The sequence below is a fragment of the Zerene cesonia genome, chromosome 22, assembly GCF_012273895.1.
Source record: "Zerene cesonia ecotype Mississippi chromosome 22, Zerene_cesonia_1.1, whole genome shotgun sequence".
NCBI classification, from domain to species: Eukaryota; Metazoa; Arthropoda; class Insecta; order Lepidoptera; family Pieridae; genus Zerene; species Zerene cesonia.
The window spans coordinates 4,248,844-4,269,901 of NC_052123.1; the positions used below are offsets into that span (position 1 = coordinate 4,248,844).

The window sequence follows — 21,058 nt, forward strand, 5'->3', positions numbered from 1 at the left end:
CGCCGCCGCCTCCGAACCCCCCGCGGCCGCCACCACGACCCCCCCTACCGCCTCCACCGCCTCTACCGCCGCGGAAACCACCTCTGCCGCCACCGGGGCTGTTGAATTCTAGAAAATAAAAAGATCCAATTAATTACAGACATACAATTATGTACATAAGCTTAAGAAACACTCCTGTAGGTGGTTAAAATAGAGCATAAGCAGCATAAGAGCATGAGCACATGCCTGGATACATGATAAAACTGCAGCTCTTGATCTCTTTACTTAATCAGATAGCTTTAAAAAAGATACAAATTGAAAATGTCTTAATTTTTTAAAAATCAGGTAAAAATCTTATGTTAATACAGTTTACTTGTAAAATAATATATTTGATTCTTAGAAGTTCGCTTGGAATTTGTTTATTTTTTTTGTTTGAATACAACAATCTGACGTTTGATCATTATTTGAAATATGTATATGTGTGGATTGATAATTTGACCAAATACAGTTTCCTGACCGAGTATCTGTCTATAATCATTTTTATCCACTTTTAATAAATAGGTAGTATCAGAGCAAAGCAGAAGCAATTAGCAATGAAATACTTTCTTTTAGAGATTTACTAATGGTGAAATGCTTCCAAAACCTAGCTATTTCGATTACTGTAGCAGCGTGCTTTATGCACACCAATATATTAAGCCTAGGGTTTGCTATAAATATGTTTCTGGAATTTATATTGATGCTATGAGCTCACTCAGCCATTTTTAGTAGCTGTTAGTAATTTGGGCTTCCACTACAATGTGAAGTATCATTTTAAAGTATATTAATTAATTTTCTATAATGAAGTGATTGGCAGAACCACGTGTTTTTGTTGTTGCAATAATATTGTATTTATACGAATAGATATAGTGAAGAATATGGGAAATATAAAAATTAACTAAGATAAAAACGGTGAGGGGAGGTTATATTGCAAAATGTATTGAAAATTGTTCTCATGCCTCGTGGTTTTTTTTGCCCACGCTATCTAGTATGTATAATTTGTGTCACATTATTTTTTAACACATCACATAACGATCATTTTCTTTATATTGTTTAAAGCATTATAAGTTTGGTTCTCTGACAAATGGGCGATTTGAGGTTATGTTTGAAATTAACCACGTGGTAGATATAACAAGCATTACATAAATTTTGTAATTAAAACATACTTTAGAACTCTTAAATTTAAATATTATCTTATAAACAGAAGCGAACATGAGTAAAATTTTAAAATTAACCACGCGACGTCACACGCGGTGTAGCCGAATAAAAATATTGCATATAATTCCTTACCTGGTTTACCCATTTCTCTTGTGAATATTTGTTTCCTTTCAGCAACTTTTATTTAAACACTTTTATCTATCAAAATCAAATAAAAAACAATTTTTAACAAAAATAGGGCGCAGCTCAAACGGCCCGCGCCGTGTTGCCGCCGCCGGAAATGAAGCCATTTTGTACTTGTCAGTCGTCTGCACTGCTGTTGTCAGATATTAGTGTTACCATATATATTTAAATATCTGCTCAACTTTGATGCAAGTCTTTTTGCACATAAACAGTATTCAGAAAAAACAAATTGCAATAAAAATTATATTTATATTTTATAGGATTTGCTCTTGTCTCTGAATTTTGAGACATTAAGTGTCAGAATATGGACCATTTTAGTCTTCTGCAGGTATTATTCCAAAATAATTATGTAAATAAAGTATGGTAAAATAAGAGACACTAACATTGATTTTATTTTTATTCTAATTATCACCATGTAAAACATCATCAATTGGCACAGTTATACTAAATTCACTAAACTTAACATTCAGACCAGATCTCTGTGGTGTGCAGCACATAAAACCTACAAAACACGTATCATCTTCCTTTTTTTTAAAAGGGCACAATCTTAAAAGGGCCCATTTCACTTTGTCGGTAGAATATTTGACACATACAATATTTCCAACACTACTTAATCGCAGCCAAAACTTCTTAGGATTGCCATTAAAAATTCCTGAAATAAGATTAAAATGACAATAAAATTAATTGTTCTATTTCTGCAGAAGAATAAAATATGATCCAAATAGTATAGTAAACATAAGCAGCCTATGATCTAATCCAGATTATAATTTATCTCGATACTAAATTTTACCAACATTTTTTTTTGCCGGTTTAGCGTCATTGAATAATTTTACATCTACTTCTAAGATGATTAAAATGATAATGCAATGCAATACATTTGATTACCTGTAGCCCAATCAGATACCCCATTGGTTAACACACTGCTGATCATTGCTTGACCATCATTGTATTCTATTCCTGTTTTAATCCATTGCTTTTCATTAACGTACAACATAAGACCAGCTTGATCGTAAAGCGCCATAAAATCTGCTTCTATGCAAGCCTGGATAACAGATTCATTTTTAGTGCAATTTACAAAAAGATTATTCTTATATATCAATGACAATTTCACATAAATATATATTAGGATTATTATACTTAACGTTATCGTTTTAATGTGCAATTAATAGGTAGTTAAAAAAAGAATTCGTAAATCGATGCACATCGAATATTTGAGATATTTTATTATAAAATACAACAATTTATTGTCTAAGATAAAAGACGCAAGGATTCTTTTATCCATAATAAATAATAATTTCATAATTTATAATCAAATACCTACGGCAAAAATATTATAAAACAGCATAAGTAAGTGTGTATAAGTTTATATTATATTTGAATAAAAACCTGACTAAATACAACATTTTATATTCATAAACATCAATTCCCTATCTCCCTGCTTTTTGGATATATCGATTTTAAAATATCATTTAAAGGTTGTATCTAATGACTTGTGAGTAGGTATCAAGTGGAACGTACTTAGTGTCAGCGTTCTAGAAATCGAATCTAGATAATATTTAGTAATTAGGTATTAAGTACTAGATGGTACTAAAATGTTAAGCAGTATTTTTAAAACCTTCAAAACTAAAAGTCTAAAAAAACTAATTACATCTGAAGTTCGCCTCCTTTTTTATTAAAATAGAGACTTAATATCAAAAGTACGTGACGATTCAATGATATTTTTTTAAGTCAAAGAAACAAAATGGTTCGATTATGGGTACCTAACTCTTTTTTTGTTGCAACCAGTTTTACAGAATCAAGTCACGCTGTAGTGGATACAGGTTAAATTAATTTCTTTTTTATTTTGTTTCTGTAACGGGTTTGGTAATATCTTTTATACTTATGCATTTATTGCATTTATATTTAAACTGATATAAAATAATTACTAAATATTTATTTAATTAACAAATACTAGTAAATAAATGTATCGTTTACTCACCTCAAAAGTGAAATCATCTTTAATATCAATCCCAAATAAATGGCCAGTATTAAAATGAAAATTGTACCAAGTGCCTTGCCAAAAATCTGTTTTATCGTCCGTAGTTACTTTCAAAACACTGTCACATAAATTCCAGTTTGTTGGCTCGTTTAACCAACGAAAATCGTCCAGTGTTATTGATTTGTATTCTTTCGATTCCATTTTATGAAGCTAACACTCGTAATCCGTGTCTTACTGTCAGTAGTAATGATTTTGTGGATGTTGAATACAGATGTATACTGAAGTGTGTTTATGTAAGAATCACAACTAGATGGCATATAATGTTTGTATCAGATAAGTTCAAAATATGATATGCACGATGATAAGGTGGATTTCTGTACGGTATGAATTTATCGCATTGATATCTTGTAAATATCTACAAGGTATATTGTGTAGAAAAAAACAACGAATTGAAGTTCGAGGTTCTTACATAGAAGCCCAGATATTTCGTAAATAATCAAAATACTTAATAGGTTACTGTACGCTATGAGATTATAAATAATAATAATAATAGTGTTCAATATAAGTTCTACACTTAGGTACCTAAAAATATGTATTAATACTTCTCTTTTTTGTAGTTACTGTTCCTCTTATTTTAATTAACGTCTATTTCTTTGCAGTTAAAAGAAAAAAAAATAAAAAATACACCTACCAGGTAATATTAGAATATAAAAAACGACCTAGAATCTATAGGTCATTGACTATTTTATGCCTGATTCTAATTCAGGTCAAGATGTAGATTAATTAAGATTATGATGTACCTTAACAATAATTAATAAAATGAATGTAATTTTTGAATTAATAAATTGAATTTAATATAGAGGCAATCACGAAAACAAAAAATAAACATTATGTTGAAATAAGTCTTTAGAAGTTAACATAATAATAGGCATTTACAAGACAACTTACTTCCTTATAATTTTTTCAGGAAGCTTTTCGCCTGAACTTCGATTCTATTTTTAAAATTTCGTGCGACTAGTCTAAAGACTTAATAAAAACCACTATTAGGTAATTGATTCTACAAAATGTTTGTTGGGCTGTTAGAGCATTTTCAATTTAACTGTGACAGCGAAAAAATCTGACCGATAGACCCATGCATCAAACAACAATGAAATTTTCGTCTGTGTATATTTATTGGCTATGATTTATACCATAAAAGTCAATGCCGATTTTTGGCGGGACTTTATCTAGCAGAGGTTTGATCTGAAATAAGCAAGTTATTTGTAAAAAAATGAGGGATTCTCCCGAGCATAACTCAAGATCAGAACTAATATTATAAATGCGAACGTGTTCGTTTGTTGCAGCAGCGACACAATTTCACGCTGCGATTTTATGATTGATTTTGATTTTATGTTCTTGTAGCTGAAGAGTGTAGAGTGAGAGTGAGGTACTTATTTTCTTACAGGGTATTTTTTACTGTTTTGACAAATCTTATTCCCAGGCGTAGATGAAATTATATACACAATTTGTTGACTCATCAAAATGTTGAGGAAATCTATTTATTAATTCCATAATCTTAATATATATTTAAGATATTTCACGTAATTTATTACGTGTCACATTGTTTGTCCGCGAAGGACTATTCAACTACTCAACCGATTTTAATGAAATTTATGCACACCATGTGTAGTTTGATCCAATTTACAAAATAGATTATCCGGGCGACACCGGGGCGTGCAGCTAGTTGTATATATTTTTTATGTTTTATAATTTTTATTAGCAAAATTTCCAGCAGATGATTGATGTTATATGAAAGAACTGGGTAAATTTTAAAATAATTACTTATTCTTACATTACAAAATGCAATAAAACAATCACATAAAATATATATTTTATTATCATTCATCTGACTGATCACTGGCTGACTCATCACCATCTTCCCATTCCGCTTCATCACCGCTCGACTGTGACTGATCGACTTCCATCTCTTCATCGGAGGAACCATCTAGAAAAAGTACGAAAATGAATCAATTTTAACTAAAAATTACAAATTTGATTTATTGCTTTACTCATTTTCTTTGAGTAAGTTTTTTAGTTATTTCTTAATATGATGACTGAATTGCTTCATTTTTATAAATCAAATTATCATCATAGATTACTTTATATTAGAATTGAGTTAAATGTTTCTTTATTACATATGAAATTAATATAAAAATAAAAAATATACACTTTAATAATTACGCGTAGCACAAAACTAATATAATAATACTAAAATATTATCTAAATACCTTTATAATTTAACACCGCCTCTTGTTCCGTAGACTCGTTTGCGTTTGTTTTGCGCTGCGCTATCGTTAGCTCCAATCTGCCTTTTAAATTTAACAACTGGCATAGATTTGATCGTCTGAAATATAAATCAATCATTTACTTATGTATCATTTATATATGCACAAACATGGGCGTAGCCACCACCTATTATAACTTTAGAAAAAGTTTTTATTAAAAGATAAAAACTTTTTCTTTTCTTTAGAACTCAAAGATAAAAATGAAAGAACAGTTAATTTTGACCAACTGCTCACGAAGTTGTAATAACGGGATCTTTTTTATTTCTAAGTTGTAAAAACATCAGATTTTTCTTTTTATTCATATAATCTCGTTGTTTAAAAAACAGTCTAGGCTCTTAATTATTGTTGAAGCTATTAGGCAACATTCATTTAAAATTAAAATACTTATTTTAAATTTAAACAGAAATATCTATACGAATAATGCTATAAATATGAAGTTTTTTTTATGTACAAATTTCGGAAATGACAGGACAGATTTAAAAAAAAAATCTTCGTTCAAATTTCTTTCACCACTGGGTACATAAGTGATCCCCGAGTGTATATAGTCCATTTATATCATAAATGCGAAAGTTTGTGAGAATGGATGTATGTATATGTTTGTACTCTTTCACGCAAAAACTACTACTACTACACTACGTTTGCCATGAAATTTGCTAAGTAGATAGCTGGACAACTGGAATCCCGATAAACTATTTATATTACCTATCTCGATATTCCTCCGGGTATCTGTATGACTTACACGGTTAAAACAGCGGGGCGCAGTTAGTAGAAACTCAGAGGGTGTGCTAGTTACATATAAAAAATATCCGTTTGTATGTTTGCACTCACCTATGTGTGAATATGGCCAACAGCTGTGTCACTTGGTCCGCAGTTTTCGCATTCATTGATGCGAGTAGCAACGCCGAATGGGATTTTAATAATGCAGATACCCACGTGCATACTGCGGAACATCTGTAATATTGTAAAAAAAATAAAAATAAAATTAGTTTAAAATATTCTATCTACTTAATATCGAATATAGGTCAAAATCACACATGATTAATTAGTATTCTCTATCTGTCTGTCTCTCTCTCTCTTCTTCACGCCAAAACCAGTTAACTGATTTGGACACAATTTGTCAACGGAGAGAGAACATAGGATGGTTTTGATCCGGCAAATTCGGGAACAGGGACAATGCGGGCGAAGCCGCTGGCGGAAAGCTAGTCTACACTAATATAATAAAGAGGAAACTTTAGTATTTTTGTATGTTTGCACGTTTTCCCACATATTACTACTGGACCGATTACAAAAATACTTTCACCATTAGAAAGCTGCAACTTCACCGAGTGACAATTGAAATTTAGCAAACAAATCCTACATTAATTCACAGAAAGATAAAATTATTTCTAATTTGAATTCAAAATCGCGGATAGACCAATAAACCTCATCATCATCATCATCATCATCATCAGCCCATACATGTTCCCACTGCTGGGACACAGGCCTCCTATGAGGGTTCAGGCCATAATCCACCACGCTGGCCAAGTGCGGGTTGGCAGATGTCACATGTCGTCGAACCAATAAACCTAATAAAGCTATATATCAATAAAAAACACTAAATATATATTGAACACTCACTGGCTAGTTTTCTTTGTCGCCATATCGACTAATTTCTCTAATAAAACAGGCACATATTCCGCGGGGAGCGAACTCACTGTCCTCGATGCGACTGCGATATCGTCCTTTTGTAACACCGTCAGTATTAACCTGAAAATTTAATTGTTACACGATAATTATTCATTTTGAACTTTATTGTGTGGCTGAGAAGGTCCTTTTTAGCGTGGAATTGTGTTGTAGTGTTTGATGAACCAAATAAATACACATTTCCAGTAGGTAGGGTAGGAATCCGAAAAGTAAAACAGGACTCTATTATTAAAACTGCTGTCAGTCTATCTGTACATCCGTCTGTCATAAGGTTGTATCACATAAACCGTGACGCCTGTTGGACAATCAAATTGAATGGTGTCGCAATAACTAGTAGTAAAAAACAAAGTTAAGCAATGGTTTGAACTGGGTGGACTTTTTACAGTCGCTCTTTAGCTTAGTCGAATGGAATCCTAAGCGTCACGAGTTCGATAATTACGAAATAATAATAGCACTGGATAAAAGATATAGCTTATATAACGTTTTGTATGTTTTTTTTTATTAGCTTTCTTTTTATTGTATTTTTTATCATTTAAAACATACAAAAAAAAAACTCACCCTTTATCATCCGAATGCAATGCCTGTATCAACAACTTAGTCAGATTGTGGCTAACTGGTGCCTTACTCCTACTGTTTAAGTCTAGTGCTAAATTCTGAAGCCTAGCTTCCATTGTTACCTCTACCTGTAAAAGAAAAAAAATTATGAAGTTCAAATCTGAATCTTTTTTATATATCATAGCGAGAAACGGAGCTGGTGGTTCGCCTGATAGTAAAGTGCAGCAAAGTGCAAAGTAGTGCAAATGCGTTGCCCGCTTATAAATGGTAAAGGATAGGGAAAGAATTGCCGACGGGATACAAGGAATGGACTGCGAAGGGCCAGAAAAAGGATATGTGCCTCTGAAGCATGGAAAATTCAAAATTCTGTGTCCAACCGGATTTTTTATTTGTTTGTATCAACCGGGAATGGAACCCAGGACCCCTCGGTTTTACGTCCACGTGTCAATGAGGTACTGTACCACTGTACCAAGGAGGTGGATACAATTTATATGAATTACAAAAAAAAATTACATATACAAATTATAAATACATTGCAGTCCCAATTTAAATAAATAATATTATGCCCAAATTATGTGAAATGTAACAATATTTACAATGTCAGTGTATTTATTTAATGATACCTACATGTATTAGATGCATTTTCAAATTAAACTATAACGCAGTAAGTAACTTTGTTCAATCTGAGCAAAGCCAGGGTTTGTGGCTAATAATTGGGTTTGAGATTTTAATTTTGTATGTTATAATGTTGCCAAGGGCAGAATAACATGTATAGAAATGTGTCAATGTGAGTGTTTGTGTATGTGTGGTAGTGTAACTATTTATAGGTGGGTGATGTGTGTGGGTGTGTGTTAAGTGTGATAAATAATACTTACAGTTGCCCCAGCCTCCGGCCGTTTCCTACTAACACCTCCCAGTGGCTCCACATATTTCACGTCTGAACTTTTGGCCGGTCTCTCCTTTATGGCTTCACTGCTCTTTGACAGTTTTTTCGCTTCCGCCTCCCCCCGGATTAAGACTTGAGTTTTCGATGATGCGTCTGGTGTCTGGAAAAGTATTATATGTAGGCTATTTTGGATATTGCGATACATTATGATATTTTAATGTGGGAGTCAAGCACGTTTCGGCACGGATTGGGCCAAGTCGCACCGGGGCAGTACCACATCCCCTCAAAAACCTCAAAAAAATATTCATATATTTAAAAATATCTCTGTTCATTTGTAATAACAGCCAATTTTAACACTATTTTGGAGATGATAGATGGCTATTTTTGGTAACATATCGGTCTATTCTGAAATGGCATTTAACAACAAGTTTGTAAGAATTTAATTATTGGCATTCATGGTATACACCCAGTAGCTTAACCATAAAAATTTTCGGGGTACACCAAGGTCTATTTTCTACTGTGAAAGTACCTCCTTTCAAGAAAGTACACCTTGGAGCTCTCTGTTAGTAAAACCGTAAGTGAAACCGCGGGGCGCAGCTAGTGTTTATTAATTTCCAAGTTTGATATGAAATATACAAAAGTATATTCAATACTTTCGCATATTTGGTATTCAATTTACATTATCGCACTATATTAATAATGTAACACGTTACATGACCATTTTCTATATCTACGCGTGTGAAGCCGCGGGCGTTGCTCTAGCAACTTTATACATACCACTCTCTCAAACAACATGGCTGGTCCATTCATATAACCTAGCAGCACGTCTCCGTTGTCGGGCAGTCGACAACAGGCGAGTGGTAAGGGATGCGCATCTGCTGTACTGATTTGTATTGTCACTGATGGTTTGATCGGCTTTATTGTCGTGCTGCAAAAGGCATAAATGGATTGAGTATATTTATACTAATATTATAGAGGTGAAGAGTTTGTTTGTTTGTTTGAATGCACTAATCTCAGGAACTACTGGTCCGATATGAAAAAGTATTTGAGTGTTAGATAACCCATTTATTGAGGAAGGCTATAGGCTATGTATGTATCCGGGGCGGACCGTTAATGTTGGGATAAACTGGCTAGTCTATGCACCTTTATCTGGTCTCGGCTACCCGTGATCCCGCCTCGGTAATCGAATTTCTTCTACTCTTTCGGTTTGATGTGTTTAAGGGGCACCCCAAGCCATCTATTGAGATGATTAAGAACCATCACAACCAATACGAAACATTACTTCAATGATTACAATATTGTTTCGATGGAATGCGGCCTTTGTTAAATTTAATTTTTAGTATTGAAATGCTTTAAAAAGCATTGAAATGCTTCAGAAATAAGAAATTTTGAAAGAATAGAAAAAATTTGATGATAGATAAATTTTTTTGACGGCGGCTTTACCAAATTTCACTATACAATAGTGAAATAAAGAAATTTATGCTGTAAATCAATTAAAAATTCTTACATAAAATCCTATACATACCCATTTAACATGTGTCCATAATAATGTACAACCCCGCTCCTAGTAGCTGCTACGATCGCTAGTTTCTTCCCGTCCCCCTCGGAACTCATGTTAATGTCCACGAACTTAGGCGCGTCTTCCAGCACGAAATTGTACGTCGGTAACGGTATTGTACTTGGCATTTTGCACTTCTTCTTTTTAGGTGTGTCGGTTTCTCCGTTTTGTTGTTCGCCCTTTATTGTAATGTCCCAGAAGCCTAGGATTCTCTCGTCTCTGTGAAATGGGTCACAGTTTTATGTGTGTCATAGCTAAACAGCTTAGTCAGCCTTTTCATTAAGATCCTAGGCCCTTAGGGAAATGCCTGATTAAACTAATTATTTGTGATATTTATCATATTGGTGTATTTTGATAAAAACTTTAATAGTAATTTGTGAAAGTAGTATTGTAATATATTTTATTTACACCATGTTTCAGCAATTATAATTATAATTGTTGATACAATAAGACAGTAAAGAGTTATGTTACATAAGTTAAGGTAGTTTAGTATACACTGCATGGTAATAATATATTTAATGTTAGCTAAATCAATCTCACCGTGATCCCTCTAACAGCCATGTAGAACTTCCCAATGATGCAATACGTAAGATATTCTTATCCGAGGTCATTGAACCGAGCGTTGTTAGAATGGAACACTTGTTTTTCTCAAACTTCCACAATTTCATTTTGACCGATGCTATTACCATGTAATTCACATCTGGACCCTGTTAAAATGTCAATATATTTGGGTGCAAATTTCTTGGGAACTAAAGTAACATCTAATATAGAATTTATTAATTTTCGCACACATGGCAATACTTGCATATACTTCATATAATACAAAACACCAATTATATGCTATTATAAGGCAAACTTCTATCTATGACAACTACTGCAAACTCTGTGCCGATGACCTTATATTTAATTGATTAAATATTAATTGGTTTAGCTGTTAAAAACAAGATTAATATCGTCTCTGGCTCTGATTATAATAAAAGTCTTTTATTTGATTTTGCATATTTTTTAAAATGATTAAGAAATTACAAATGTCATTTAAATTGAATAATTAAATGTTTTATAAAAAACATCAGAATGTAAGCATATTTCATTATCTAACATTCAATGTTATATCATACCTTCATTATTATAGGCGAGATTTGATACCATTATATTTTTGGGCAAGGCTTATAATCAAATAAAATTTAAATTAAGTATGTATATGTATATTATGTATAAATTGACATTGTTGTATCTTCAGCTTCTTTGAGACTTAAGTATAAAAAATCGACACTCACCTGATTGTGTGGTACTATTTTGATAACAGATGGCTTTTTAGAAACCTTTTTAGCATCCACTGATAATAAATTATATGTATGCTTAACAGATGATCTTCTAATGTCCCATTCGGTAACAACTTGGTCGACGGAAATGCTAAACAACCCATGATTTCTAAGCCAGTCTAGTGATTCGATTTTTTTTGTCCCTTTTTCAATTACTGTTTCAACTTTTGCTTGCGCCACTGAGTATAGGAGTATCTTTCCGTGTGTGGTACCCAATGCTATGCATTGTGTACCTTGTTTGTTGTTTGACGACTTCTTTTGAGGACTCTGAAAGGTTATGTTTTTATTATTATATTTGAATGCTTATAAGTTGCTTCAACAACTGCATTGTTTGTTTCAATAAATGCATTATTAATGTAAAATCAATAGTACGTTGTTTTCTTATATTACTGACAGGTATATAAATAAATTTTAACGTTAAAAACCACGTGTTGTTACTTACCGAATTTAAACTTATGTCTACCCATTGTAAACATGTCGGTGGAGCAGATAAATGAAATTCAGGAGTGTATTCCTGTTTCAGGACATTTGTTTCTGTGTCCCATATTTTTAATCTACCGTCATTACTTATTAATGAATAATATTTTCCATCGTCAGAAAACGCGGCCTCAACCATGTTTCCGAACTTTTGACGTTTATGAATTCACTGATGAGTGACATGTGACGTTGATCATAGTGATTTATTGCCATGTGCATGATGTAAACGTTTCATTATCTCAAAATAATTTCATCTTACACACTTATATCAAAATCATATTTATCTGCAATGAATCAAGGAAACTTAATTTCAAATATCCTTTTATTTTATATATGATGATACATAAATGTATTGGATTTGATATATAAATGTGCTGTTGAAAGAAATTTCGTACATATTTTCAAAATAAGTTTGCATAAAACGTATCATTAATACTGTGCTGTATTAAAAAAAATGTGGTAAGGTTTTGTTCGAGTCTTTTCCAATATTTTTTAATGCTTAATAATAATTTATTCATATGCATTTATTTTTAACGCACTTGTATATTTTATAGCTTTATCTGCCTATGTGGAGGATCCTTTTTGATTTATCTGTGGTATTGCCATGTATCATGAATAAGTTGTATAAAAATAAAAAGTTAACTTCCCTTTTTGGTTGTATTCGTGCTGTCATGTATGTTGTCGTCGCTCGGTTCCGTGGTGTCTATTCGCGATCGAGTCGATTCGCGTACGAATGTAGATTTTAGATTAATTTATTTTTTTCAACGCTCTCGTTCCACTTTTTAATATTTCTTTGTTTTTTATACTGTGCTACTATGTGCTGTGATACGCTAATTGCTTTGCAGTGAAACAAAGGGCATCCTTTTCGTGATTAAACGAAAGCAATCGCTTTATGAATATGATGTCACTGTTATTAGATCCTTGAATAATGAGTGTAAGTGTTGAAGACGTTTCTAGTCCTTTATCCGAAGGACAGAGTAGTGTTTTAGAAGTGGGTGATAAAATAGAATGTGAAGTGAAACCTGCTGATAATGTTGAGGAAGGTCAGTCAGAGTCTTCCGCCCCAAAACCGCATCCAATGGCGTTTACGGTCGACTTTGGGGAGGCGAAGAAAATCGACAATCGTAGGCTTGAAGAGCTAGCGAAAAAGTCCCAAGCGCGTCATCAAAGAGTGCAATCTATGTCTGCCAGTGTGCCTAAATCTAGCCCTATCTCGCAACGGCTGTCGATGAGCGCTAAGCTACCGCGAAAGGCTCAAGGCTACAACTCGGAAGGCTATTTTTCCTCAGACCAAGAAGACGGTGGTTTGTCGTCGTCCGTTAAACTCAGAAGCAGTCCACTAGCACAAAACACTGACAAAACCAACAGCCCTATTAACCGACAAGTGAAATCACCTATAGATATATTCCAGCCGAAATGTACGTCCAAAAGTCCGATTGTAGATAGTATTATGTCAAGAAGTGAGAATTATACCACCCGTCAAGCTCTTAACTTGCCGTTAAAAGCGAACAGTTCCTATTTAAGAGACGTCCATAAAAGCCCAAGTTATGGTAACCTTGCTAACTATCATAGACACCCAATGGCTGATATTGTCGATCACAGCCCTGAAGGTGTCATGCTTACAGACATATCCAGCCCCGAATTAGATATATTAACCCCAGACAATGGTTTGTCAACACCAGAACCTTCAAAAAGCCCCATATCTCGTAAATTTAGAGCTACGTCAGAAACGCCAGATTTGTTTAAGAAATGTCCGCCTCAACCTCAGTTGTATATAGATGATGAGGTCGATAGGCAATCAAATAACTCCTCTACTGGAACTTATACAATAGAAGGTGATAATTACACTGAAGAACAAAAGGCCAGGATGAGTATAGATAGAACATTTGGGACACATTATCTCAATGAAGCTATAGACGAATCATTGAAACGTAGAAGCATAGAGAGCAACCCCGAGCTTATATTTGACTACACAAACCCCGCTGTTATTACAAAAGAACCTAGACGTGATCTATGCTTACGAAGTGCTTTGCCAATAACAAAAAACATAGATCTACCTAATAAAATTGCGAAAGACAAAAACGTCTTAGAAATATCGTGCTGTTACGAATCACCGACTGAGAGCGATCTGGCCGCACAAACGTCGAAACAAATTAAATCGACACGTAGCTATTTAGAAAAAATAAAAAACAGGGTACGGACTATCACTGAGAAGACGTTCTCTAAATCGCCTCCTAAGCATGGCGAGGAAGGTGACGTCGGTATGTTTACATCCGTTACAACGTCTGGTGTTTTGAGTTCGAAATATCCAGTGAAAGTTGAAATACCCAGTCGAAGGCGTTGTAGCTTAACAAAATCAGAAATAGACCAGACTGACTATATCCATCGGTTATCTAGAGAATCCTCAGTTCCCGTATCGTTACCTAGTAGCAAGAATATTTTAGAGGAAGCTAAATTCGAGAGCACAGCTTTAAAAAATGCTCAAAAGGCGCTGCAGGCTGAGAAACCTGACATCTCCCCAGAGCAGGTTGTTAATCAACTGTCATATTTAAGTCTGAATAGATGTAAGGGCGATAAGACATGGATACAGGATTGGGCGGACAGCGTTAAGAAGTACAATAACAATACAATTGCGAACGAGTCTGGTGATCTTAACAGCACATTTTCGCTTGAAGATCGCCCGCCAATTAGCCCAAGACTACACCCAAATAAATGTAAGTTCATCATATTCTTATCTTTAGTAATGAGTTTAAATGAATAAGTTTAGTTGTTCTTATAGGTTTAACGTGTTTTAAGCATTGTCAGTAATTATTAAAATGAGTTTATATGTTATCTATGCAAATCTATGTACATATAATAAAACTGTACTAATGAGATAAGTTCAATTTGGTGCAATTGGTTGTCTAATGGTTGGCTATAATTAATTTGAAAGGTTTTTTAAAAAATTTTAGACATCATTTATTCATTTCTATTATCAATTGTCCCAATAAACTCAACTAAATTATCACCTGTCTGCAAACAAAGTTGAAAGTCTGATTTCAAATGTATTTTGAGAAGGTTACCTTAGAAATTTTTTATGAGATGAATTTGATGGGGTTTCGATGATTCTCTTTTTATTTGAAAGCTGGTATCTACTGTTTCGTCCCATTAAGTTTTGGGTCTAGTTCTAACAATATGAATGTGATTTGGTTTCTTTTTTTAGGAGTATTAATTTATTTATTCTTATGCATAAATTTTTTCTGTTTTGGTTTAACTCAGATTCCAAGAACCTAGGTATATACAAACCTATCCTTCCTACTAACCTGACTATCTGACTTCTGACTAATATTATGAATGCGTAAGTTTGTAAGGATGTGTGTGTGTTTGTTGCTCTTTCACGCAAAAACTACTGAACCTATTGCAATGAAATTTGGTATGTAGACAGCTCGACAACTGGAATAACATATAGGCAACTTTTTATCCCGATATTCCTACGGGATACGAACTCACGCGGGTAAAGCCGCGGGCGCAGCTAGTAATTCAATAATTTAATATTTTAAGTTACTCTTTGCAGGCCAGAGATGGTACAGTGATTGAGAAAGGGAGCAATATTCAAGAGCAACAAACTCACACACATCCTTACAAACTTTCTCATTTATAATATAAGTTAATATATATTAGTTTATAGTTGATTAGTTTATTTATTTATAATATTAGTAGGATTATGTGGAAACGACATTTTACATTTTCCTTGTGATGTATTAAGAGAATGGATACATGATATAGTTACAAGTAAATTATTATTCATGGCCTAAAATTAATTACAAAGAATATTCAAGGTCCATCCAATTAAGAATGTCAATAAATAATTATGAATAGTAATAATATATAAGTGTTCTCAAAATCTTAGTTTGTAAGAGGTGTATATGAAAAAAAGATTTCCCCCCCCCCCTTTTGGTGAGATTTCGTGAGATTTGATTCTCCCCCTCACTCAGTCTGACGTAAGAATTTTTTTAATGTGAGTTTACTCCAGATATATTTAAAATTTTAAAAATTCTCAGCAATTTTATTAACACTAGTATTATAGACAAACAGCATGCTGAATTAATATTATTTAGTATTACTTAATTTATCTTAATTATTATAAAAATCTTAATCTTAATATATTACGAAACGCAAAGGCATGATCTATCAACGCATAGCCGAAACGGGGAATGCTGCGTGCAACAGCTAGTTAAATGTAGTATCATGTAGTTACGACGTGCGTACAGTGATGCGAGGCTTAGTTACTACGAAATAATACTGATGCAACTTTTTTTGCCTTGAAACATACTAATTTTCAAGTAAATGAAAAGTTTTGAAGACTACAGTCTCGCTAAAAAAATCCTACTAATATTATAACTGCTAAAGTTTGTAAGAATGTGTGTGTGTGTTTGTTGCTCTTTGACGCAAAAACTGCTGAACCGATTGCAATGAAATTTGATACGTACACAGCTGGACAACTGGAATAACATATAGGCAACTTTTTATCCCGATATTGCTACGGGATACGGACTTACGCGGGTGAAATCGCGGGGCGCAGCTAGTATGGAGATATTTTTGATTTGAGAAACAGTGCTTTTATTAAAATAAGAAGGTATTTGAACCGTTATAACAGAGTGTCAATAATTTTTAAACATTTACTCAAATAATTTATATGTTTTGAAATTGAAATCTGTTTTGTGATCATTATTGCTCTATTCAATACTCTTATCATAACTAAGTCTTTTTTTACTTTGTGAATTTTTTCTACATTAAGAATAGTTCTATTAAAATATACAGAGCTATTATTATCTTATACTATTATGTAAATAGATGTTTAAAACCTGTCGATCAAATCATGATAATATTGCATTGCAATCGATCCTTGATGAGTGTGCCAAGTTAGAATTCAATCTGTCCGTTTAAAGTGAGTCAGAATCGAGTCTAAATGAGTCGGTTACATACAAACATACAGGTGAAGCTGATACCATGAACCATGCTCATTAAAAACGCTAGACAGACGATCTTGTATTGGAAAATCACACAAAATTTCCCGTCAAACGAGTTTGGCGGATGGCCGTGAATATGATTGTCAATGTAAATGACAATTATGCAAATATTGATTTAAGGATGGTAATGATTTGAGAATTTTTAAACACGTCTTTTTATTTTGTCTTTCGTCTACGAGTATTATCAAGGTTGTGTTTGATTTGTGACGCAGTGTATAGATTTAGCTGGATAGGACTTTTATAGCCAATTCTTTATAAAAATCGGTCGTATCGTGTCGGTATCGCGACACGGGTTACGTACTAATAAGCGAAATAGCAATTGCGAATGACCATGTCAGACTTTGCTTGACCTCGATTTATTTTATTCGTAGATTTTTTTACTAAATAGATAAACTCAAAAACAAACTAACAAATTTAGAATATCCGTTCGTTAGTACAACTATATTATACCTCTCAGTTATACAACGTGATAAGTTACGTAAAAGTATAAAATTAATAATTATATACATCAGCGTTCCATATAATATGGTCAGCACTGTAATACGATAATTAATTTGTAACTGTTTTCAGCCCGCAGCCCGCATGGCGGCACACCCACTAAGATACCCAGCCCCGTCGGGACACTTTTACACCGCAGGACACCGGTGAGTGCACGCTATTGTTATAATTATTTCGTAATAAACTCGATTGCTAGAATAATTGTATGTTACTCGAATTTGATTTTGGTTTTTCGTGATTTATACTGTTTGTAATTAGGTATAGCGTACGCTAAGTTGTAATTTAGTTTAGTAACTTGACTTGTAAACAAGTAACTTATCTAACTTTGGTGTCGTCTATACTTAAGTTTAGACTGTTTTTGGTAAGTAGTCGTTAATGCCGGTCGCTGCTAACCTGTCGTTTACATCAAAGATGAGTTTTAATTGGATTATATACCTGTGTTCACGTATAGAATTAGTACTCACTGCCCTACCCCAAGTTGGTCTATGATTTGTGGTATCAGAAGTGATGCCGGGATAAGTGCTTTGAATAAAGATGTCCTGGCGAAGTGGAGCATTTGAATATTTGAATTTTATTAGGTCATTCTTCTTCAACTCTTTAAGAGTTTGTAGAAGGAATGTCATATAGATTTTTCAACCAAATGCATACACCGCTTAAGAGTATTTTTAAAGATGAAATTAATGCATAAAATCAACTATGACTTTATATTATGTGATTTAATTACATACTATGTCACATGGATGTGTAATTTTTATATAATAACAGCCATTGTAGTCACGTCATTCGTTTTCCTTATAACTACTGTATGATGTTTATTGTATGATTATTTATTCTTATGTAGTATATATATACTGTATGTATGTAGTATAGTTGTATGCAGTACAAATCTGAAATTCTATTAATAACAAGGTTGATATATCGAACGTCCTTAGGAGCAATGTTTGTGATATTATAATCTGAATCTTTGGAAACGGCTCCGACGATTTTCATGAAATTTAATGTGCAAAGGATTTCGGGGGCGAGTAATCGATCTAGCAAGCATTGATTTATTGATTGATGAAGATGAGCATTAATTAATGAAACTAAATGAAATGAAATTAAATTAAATTAAGTGAAATTAGAAAGTATATATTGAGCCGGCTTGGTTATCCGGGTGCTATGATGTTTAAAATAACAATAACAAGTTTATTATTACGATTTTAACTGCTGTTTTTTGAATCCTCTTCGTATAGGCTAAAATTAGGCAGAATTTGTAATTTCATACACGATTTAATGTAGATACATAATGTGTTAGTATGGGTTAGGCATTTTTATATTTAAAAAACTATGAAAATATTATCTTTAACTATATGTTTACTTCATGAAACTACGTTCTATGCGATGATTCTAAGCGAAAACAGCGGTATTGGTCGAGTCCAATGTTATAAGAGTGTTTATTTAATTGTTACCCAGTTATGTTATTATGGAAGGATGGGATTGGATGGGACCAACGACATTAAGAATACTGAATAGTATTCTTAATGTCGTTGGTTCATACGTAAATGTGGGTTCCAGTGAGCATTGATGATATTGTAAAAAACACTACATCTAAGGTTAAGTTTTTGTTTGATTCTATCAGTTTAACCTGAGGTTTGCAAAAGAAATCACAATTTTCATGAAAATAAAAACCTCAGGTTAAATTGATAGAATCGAACAAAAACTTTTAATTAAATGAACGCAGAAAATATAATTTTTATAGTTTATGCTTTACTAGCGGTCCTCCCCGGCATCGCCCGTGCTACATATACAGCCTTCCTCAATAAATGGGCTATCTAACACTGAAAGATTTTTTCAAATCGGACCAGTAGTTCATGAGATTAGTGCGTTTAAACAAACAAACTGTATAGCTCTATAATATTAGTATAGATATGTAAAGCTTTAAAAGATTTTATTGAGTTTTGAAAGTGACCGCGAAAAGAACCATGCAGACAAATATTTGATTTTAGTTTGCAATTAGAGGAAGTTAGATAATTAATTTATCGTGAAAGTGAGTCGTGGTTTACTTAGCTAATTAAGTTACGGGTATTATTTATTTTTTAGGTTAAGTAACGCTAAGGCCGTCAAGTGAGACTTGTAAGTTGGTTTACGCGTCGGTAATGATTTTTTACTGTTACTTTTAAAAGAAAATATTTCATCCTGCGCGTGTTTGTGAATATATTTTGTGATTTTTCTATAGGGCATTATCGTGCTTTTTATTATCTTTGCAACTTGATACGACTCTTCTCTGTCAATCAACATTATAATATTATGAAAAGGAAACTTGTATTTTTGTATGTTTGTAACGTTTTCACGTAGATACCATTGAACCGATTTCAAAAATTCTTTCACCTATGGCGGGCTATACGGGCTATGTAGGCAGAGCTAGTTATATATAAAAAAAAAGAAGCATATTAAGCCGTTTCGTAATTGAAATCAATATAATTCCTTTATTGTGTTTTATAAAGTTTCAAGTCTCGTATTATTATTTTAATAAACAACTCATTACTTATAGTTAATTATGACCATCACAGACAAGCATGCCGTCTGGGTGTACCGTATAAAAATTATGCATCATACTAATTTTTCATTAACTTACATGACATTTGAACCTCTTAAAATGAAATGAAATTAATGAATTTTCTAGAAAATTGCTAATATTAAGTTTTAATTTTATCGGGAACTACCGAAATATGTTATATCGAGGTGTTTTTGTGTGAATTTTAATTAGTACTATCTGCGCCGCGCGGTTTCACCCGCGTAAGTCTGCATCCCCTAGGAATATCGGGATGAAAAGTTGCTTATGTGTTATGCCAGTTGTCCAGCTATCTACGTACCAAGTTTCATTGCAATCGGTACGGTAGTTTTTGCGTGAAAGAATAACAAACGTCCTTACATATATCCATATTAACTAACTTTCGCGTTTATAATCCTAGTAGGATTAGTAGGATAGGATTACGATTAGTCAAGCTCAGAAACGTTGCTCAAAACATAATGTTTTTTTTAATATCTTAATTGTAACACGTTCCCTCCAAAATGCACCGCAGTGTAGATAGTGTGACCTCGACCCAATTGATAATGTTTGTGGGGTGTGCACATAGCTTTTTACTTTCCGATAATTTAATGAAACGGCATATTTTTGTATGCTTTTACATGTTTTGAAGCGCTTGTATGTATGTGGGTTTGTTGAACTAATTCTTAATAATGAAGTAGGTAATTTAAGAATTTAAAGACTTTACTTAAGAATTGTAAAATTGAAATAGAAAATCCAAATTAATCTTTGATGTGAAACATCTCTAGCCGCACGTAAAAGAGATTTCTGGCGTGTCGACGCGTGCCGTGGCGACGCGTCGCCACGCTAAATGATAGTGTATAAGGGGGCGTCCATAAATTACGT

General features: G+C 33.2%; 4 protein-coding genes across 4 annotated transcripts in view; 1 reads left to right on the plus strand and 3 right to left on the minus strand.

Annotated features, from left to right (window-relative positions):
- LOC119836099 (rRNA 2'-O-methyltransferase fibrillarin) overlaps positions 1–1,457 on the minus strand; it is a 6,118-nt gene extending 4,661 nt beyond the window's left edge. The window contains exons 1-2 of the mRNA XM_038361342.1: positions 1,306–1,457; positions 1–108 (exon numbers count right to left, since the gene is read on the minus strand). The exon at positions 1–108 is cut by the window's left edge and continues 18 nt beyond it. Of these exons, the coding sequence (XP_038217270.1) occupies positions 1–108; positions 1,306–1,318 (121 nt within the window). The 5' untranslated portion in view covers positions 1,319–1,457. The remainder of the gene's footprint in view (positions 109–1,305) is intronic.
- A 281-nt stretch (positions 1,458–1,738) lies between these two features.
- Positions 1,739–3,749, minus strand: LOC119836005 (regulation of enolase protein 1-like). Its single transcript, XM_038361168.1, has 3 exons — positions 3,335–3,749; positions 2,242–2,398; positions 1,739–2,008 (listed from the first exon to the last, which is right to left on the minus strand). The coding sequence occupies exons 1-3, from the start codon at positions 3,533–3,535 to the stop codon at positions 1,758–1,760; spliced, it is 609 nt and encodes a 202-aa protein (XP_038217096.1). The 5' UTR covers positions 3,536–3,749; the 3' UTR covers positions 1,739–1,757.
- Positions 3,750–5,194: 1,445 nt separating this feature from the next.
- LOC119836104 (WD repeat-containing protein 43) lies at positions 5,195–12,307 on the minus strand. The gene is made up of 11 exons (XM_038361356.1): positions 12,105–12,307; positions 11,618–11,929; positions 10,881–11,047; positions 10,308–10,559; positions 9,560–9,710; positions 8,772–8,942; positions 7,900–8,024; positions 7,276–7,404; positions 6,487–6,609; positions 5,602–5,717; positions 5,195–5,318 (listed from the first exon to the last, which is right to left on the minus strand). The coding sequence occupies exons 1-11, from the start codon at positions 12,276–12,278 to the stop codon at positions 5,212–5,214; spliced, it is 1,827 nt and encodes a 608-aa protein (XP_038217284.1). The 5' UTR covers positions 12,279–12,307; the 3' UTR covers positions 5,195–5,211.
- Positions 12,308–12,784: 477 nt separating this feature from the next.
- Positions 12,785–21,058, plus strand: part of LOC119835962 — a 41,957-nt gene continuing 33,683 nt past the window's right edge. Inside the window, exons 1-2 of the mRNA XM_038361095.1 lie at positions 12,785–14,853; positions 17,719–17,792. Of these exons, the coding sequence (XP_038217023.1) occupies positions 13,068–14,853; positions 17,719–17,792 (1,860 nt within the window). The 5' untranslated portion in view covers positions 12,785–13,067. The remainder of the gene's footprint in view (positions 14,854–17,718; positions 17,793–21,058) is intronic.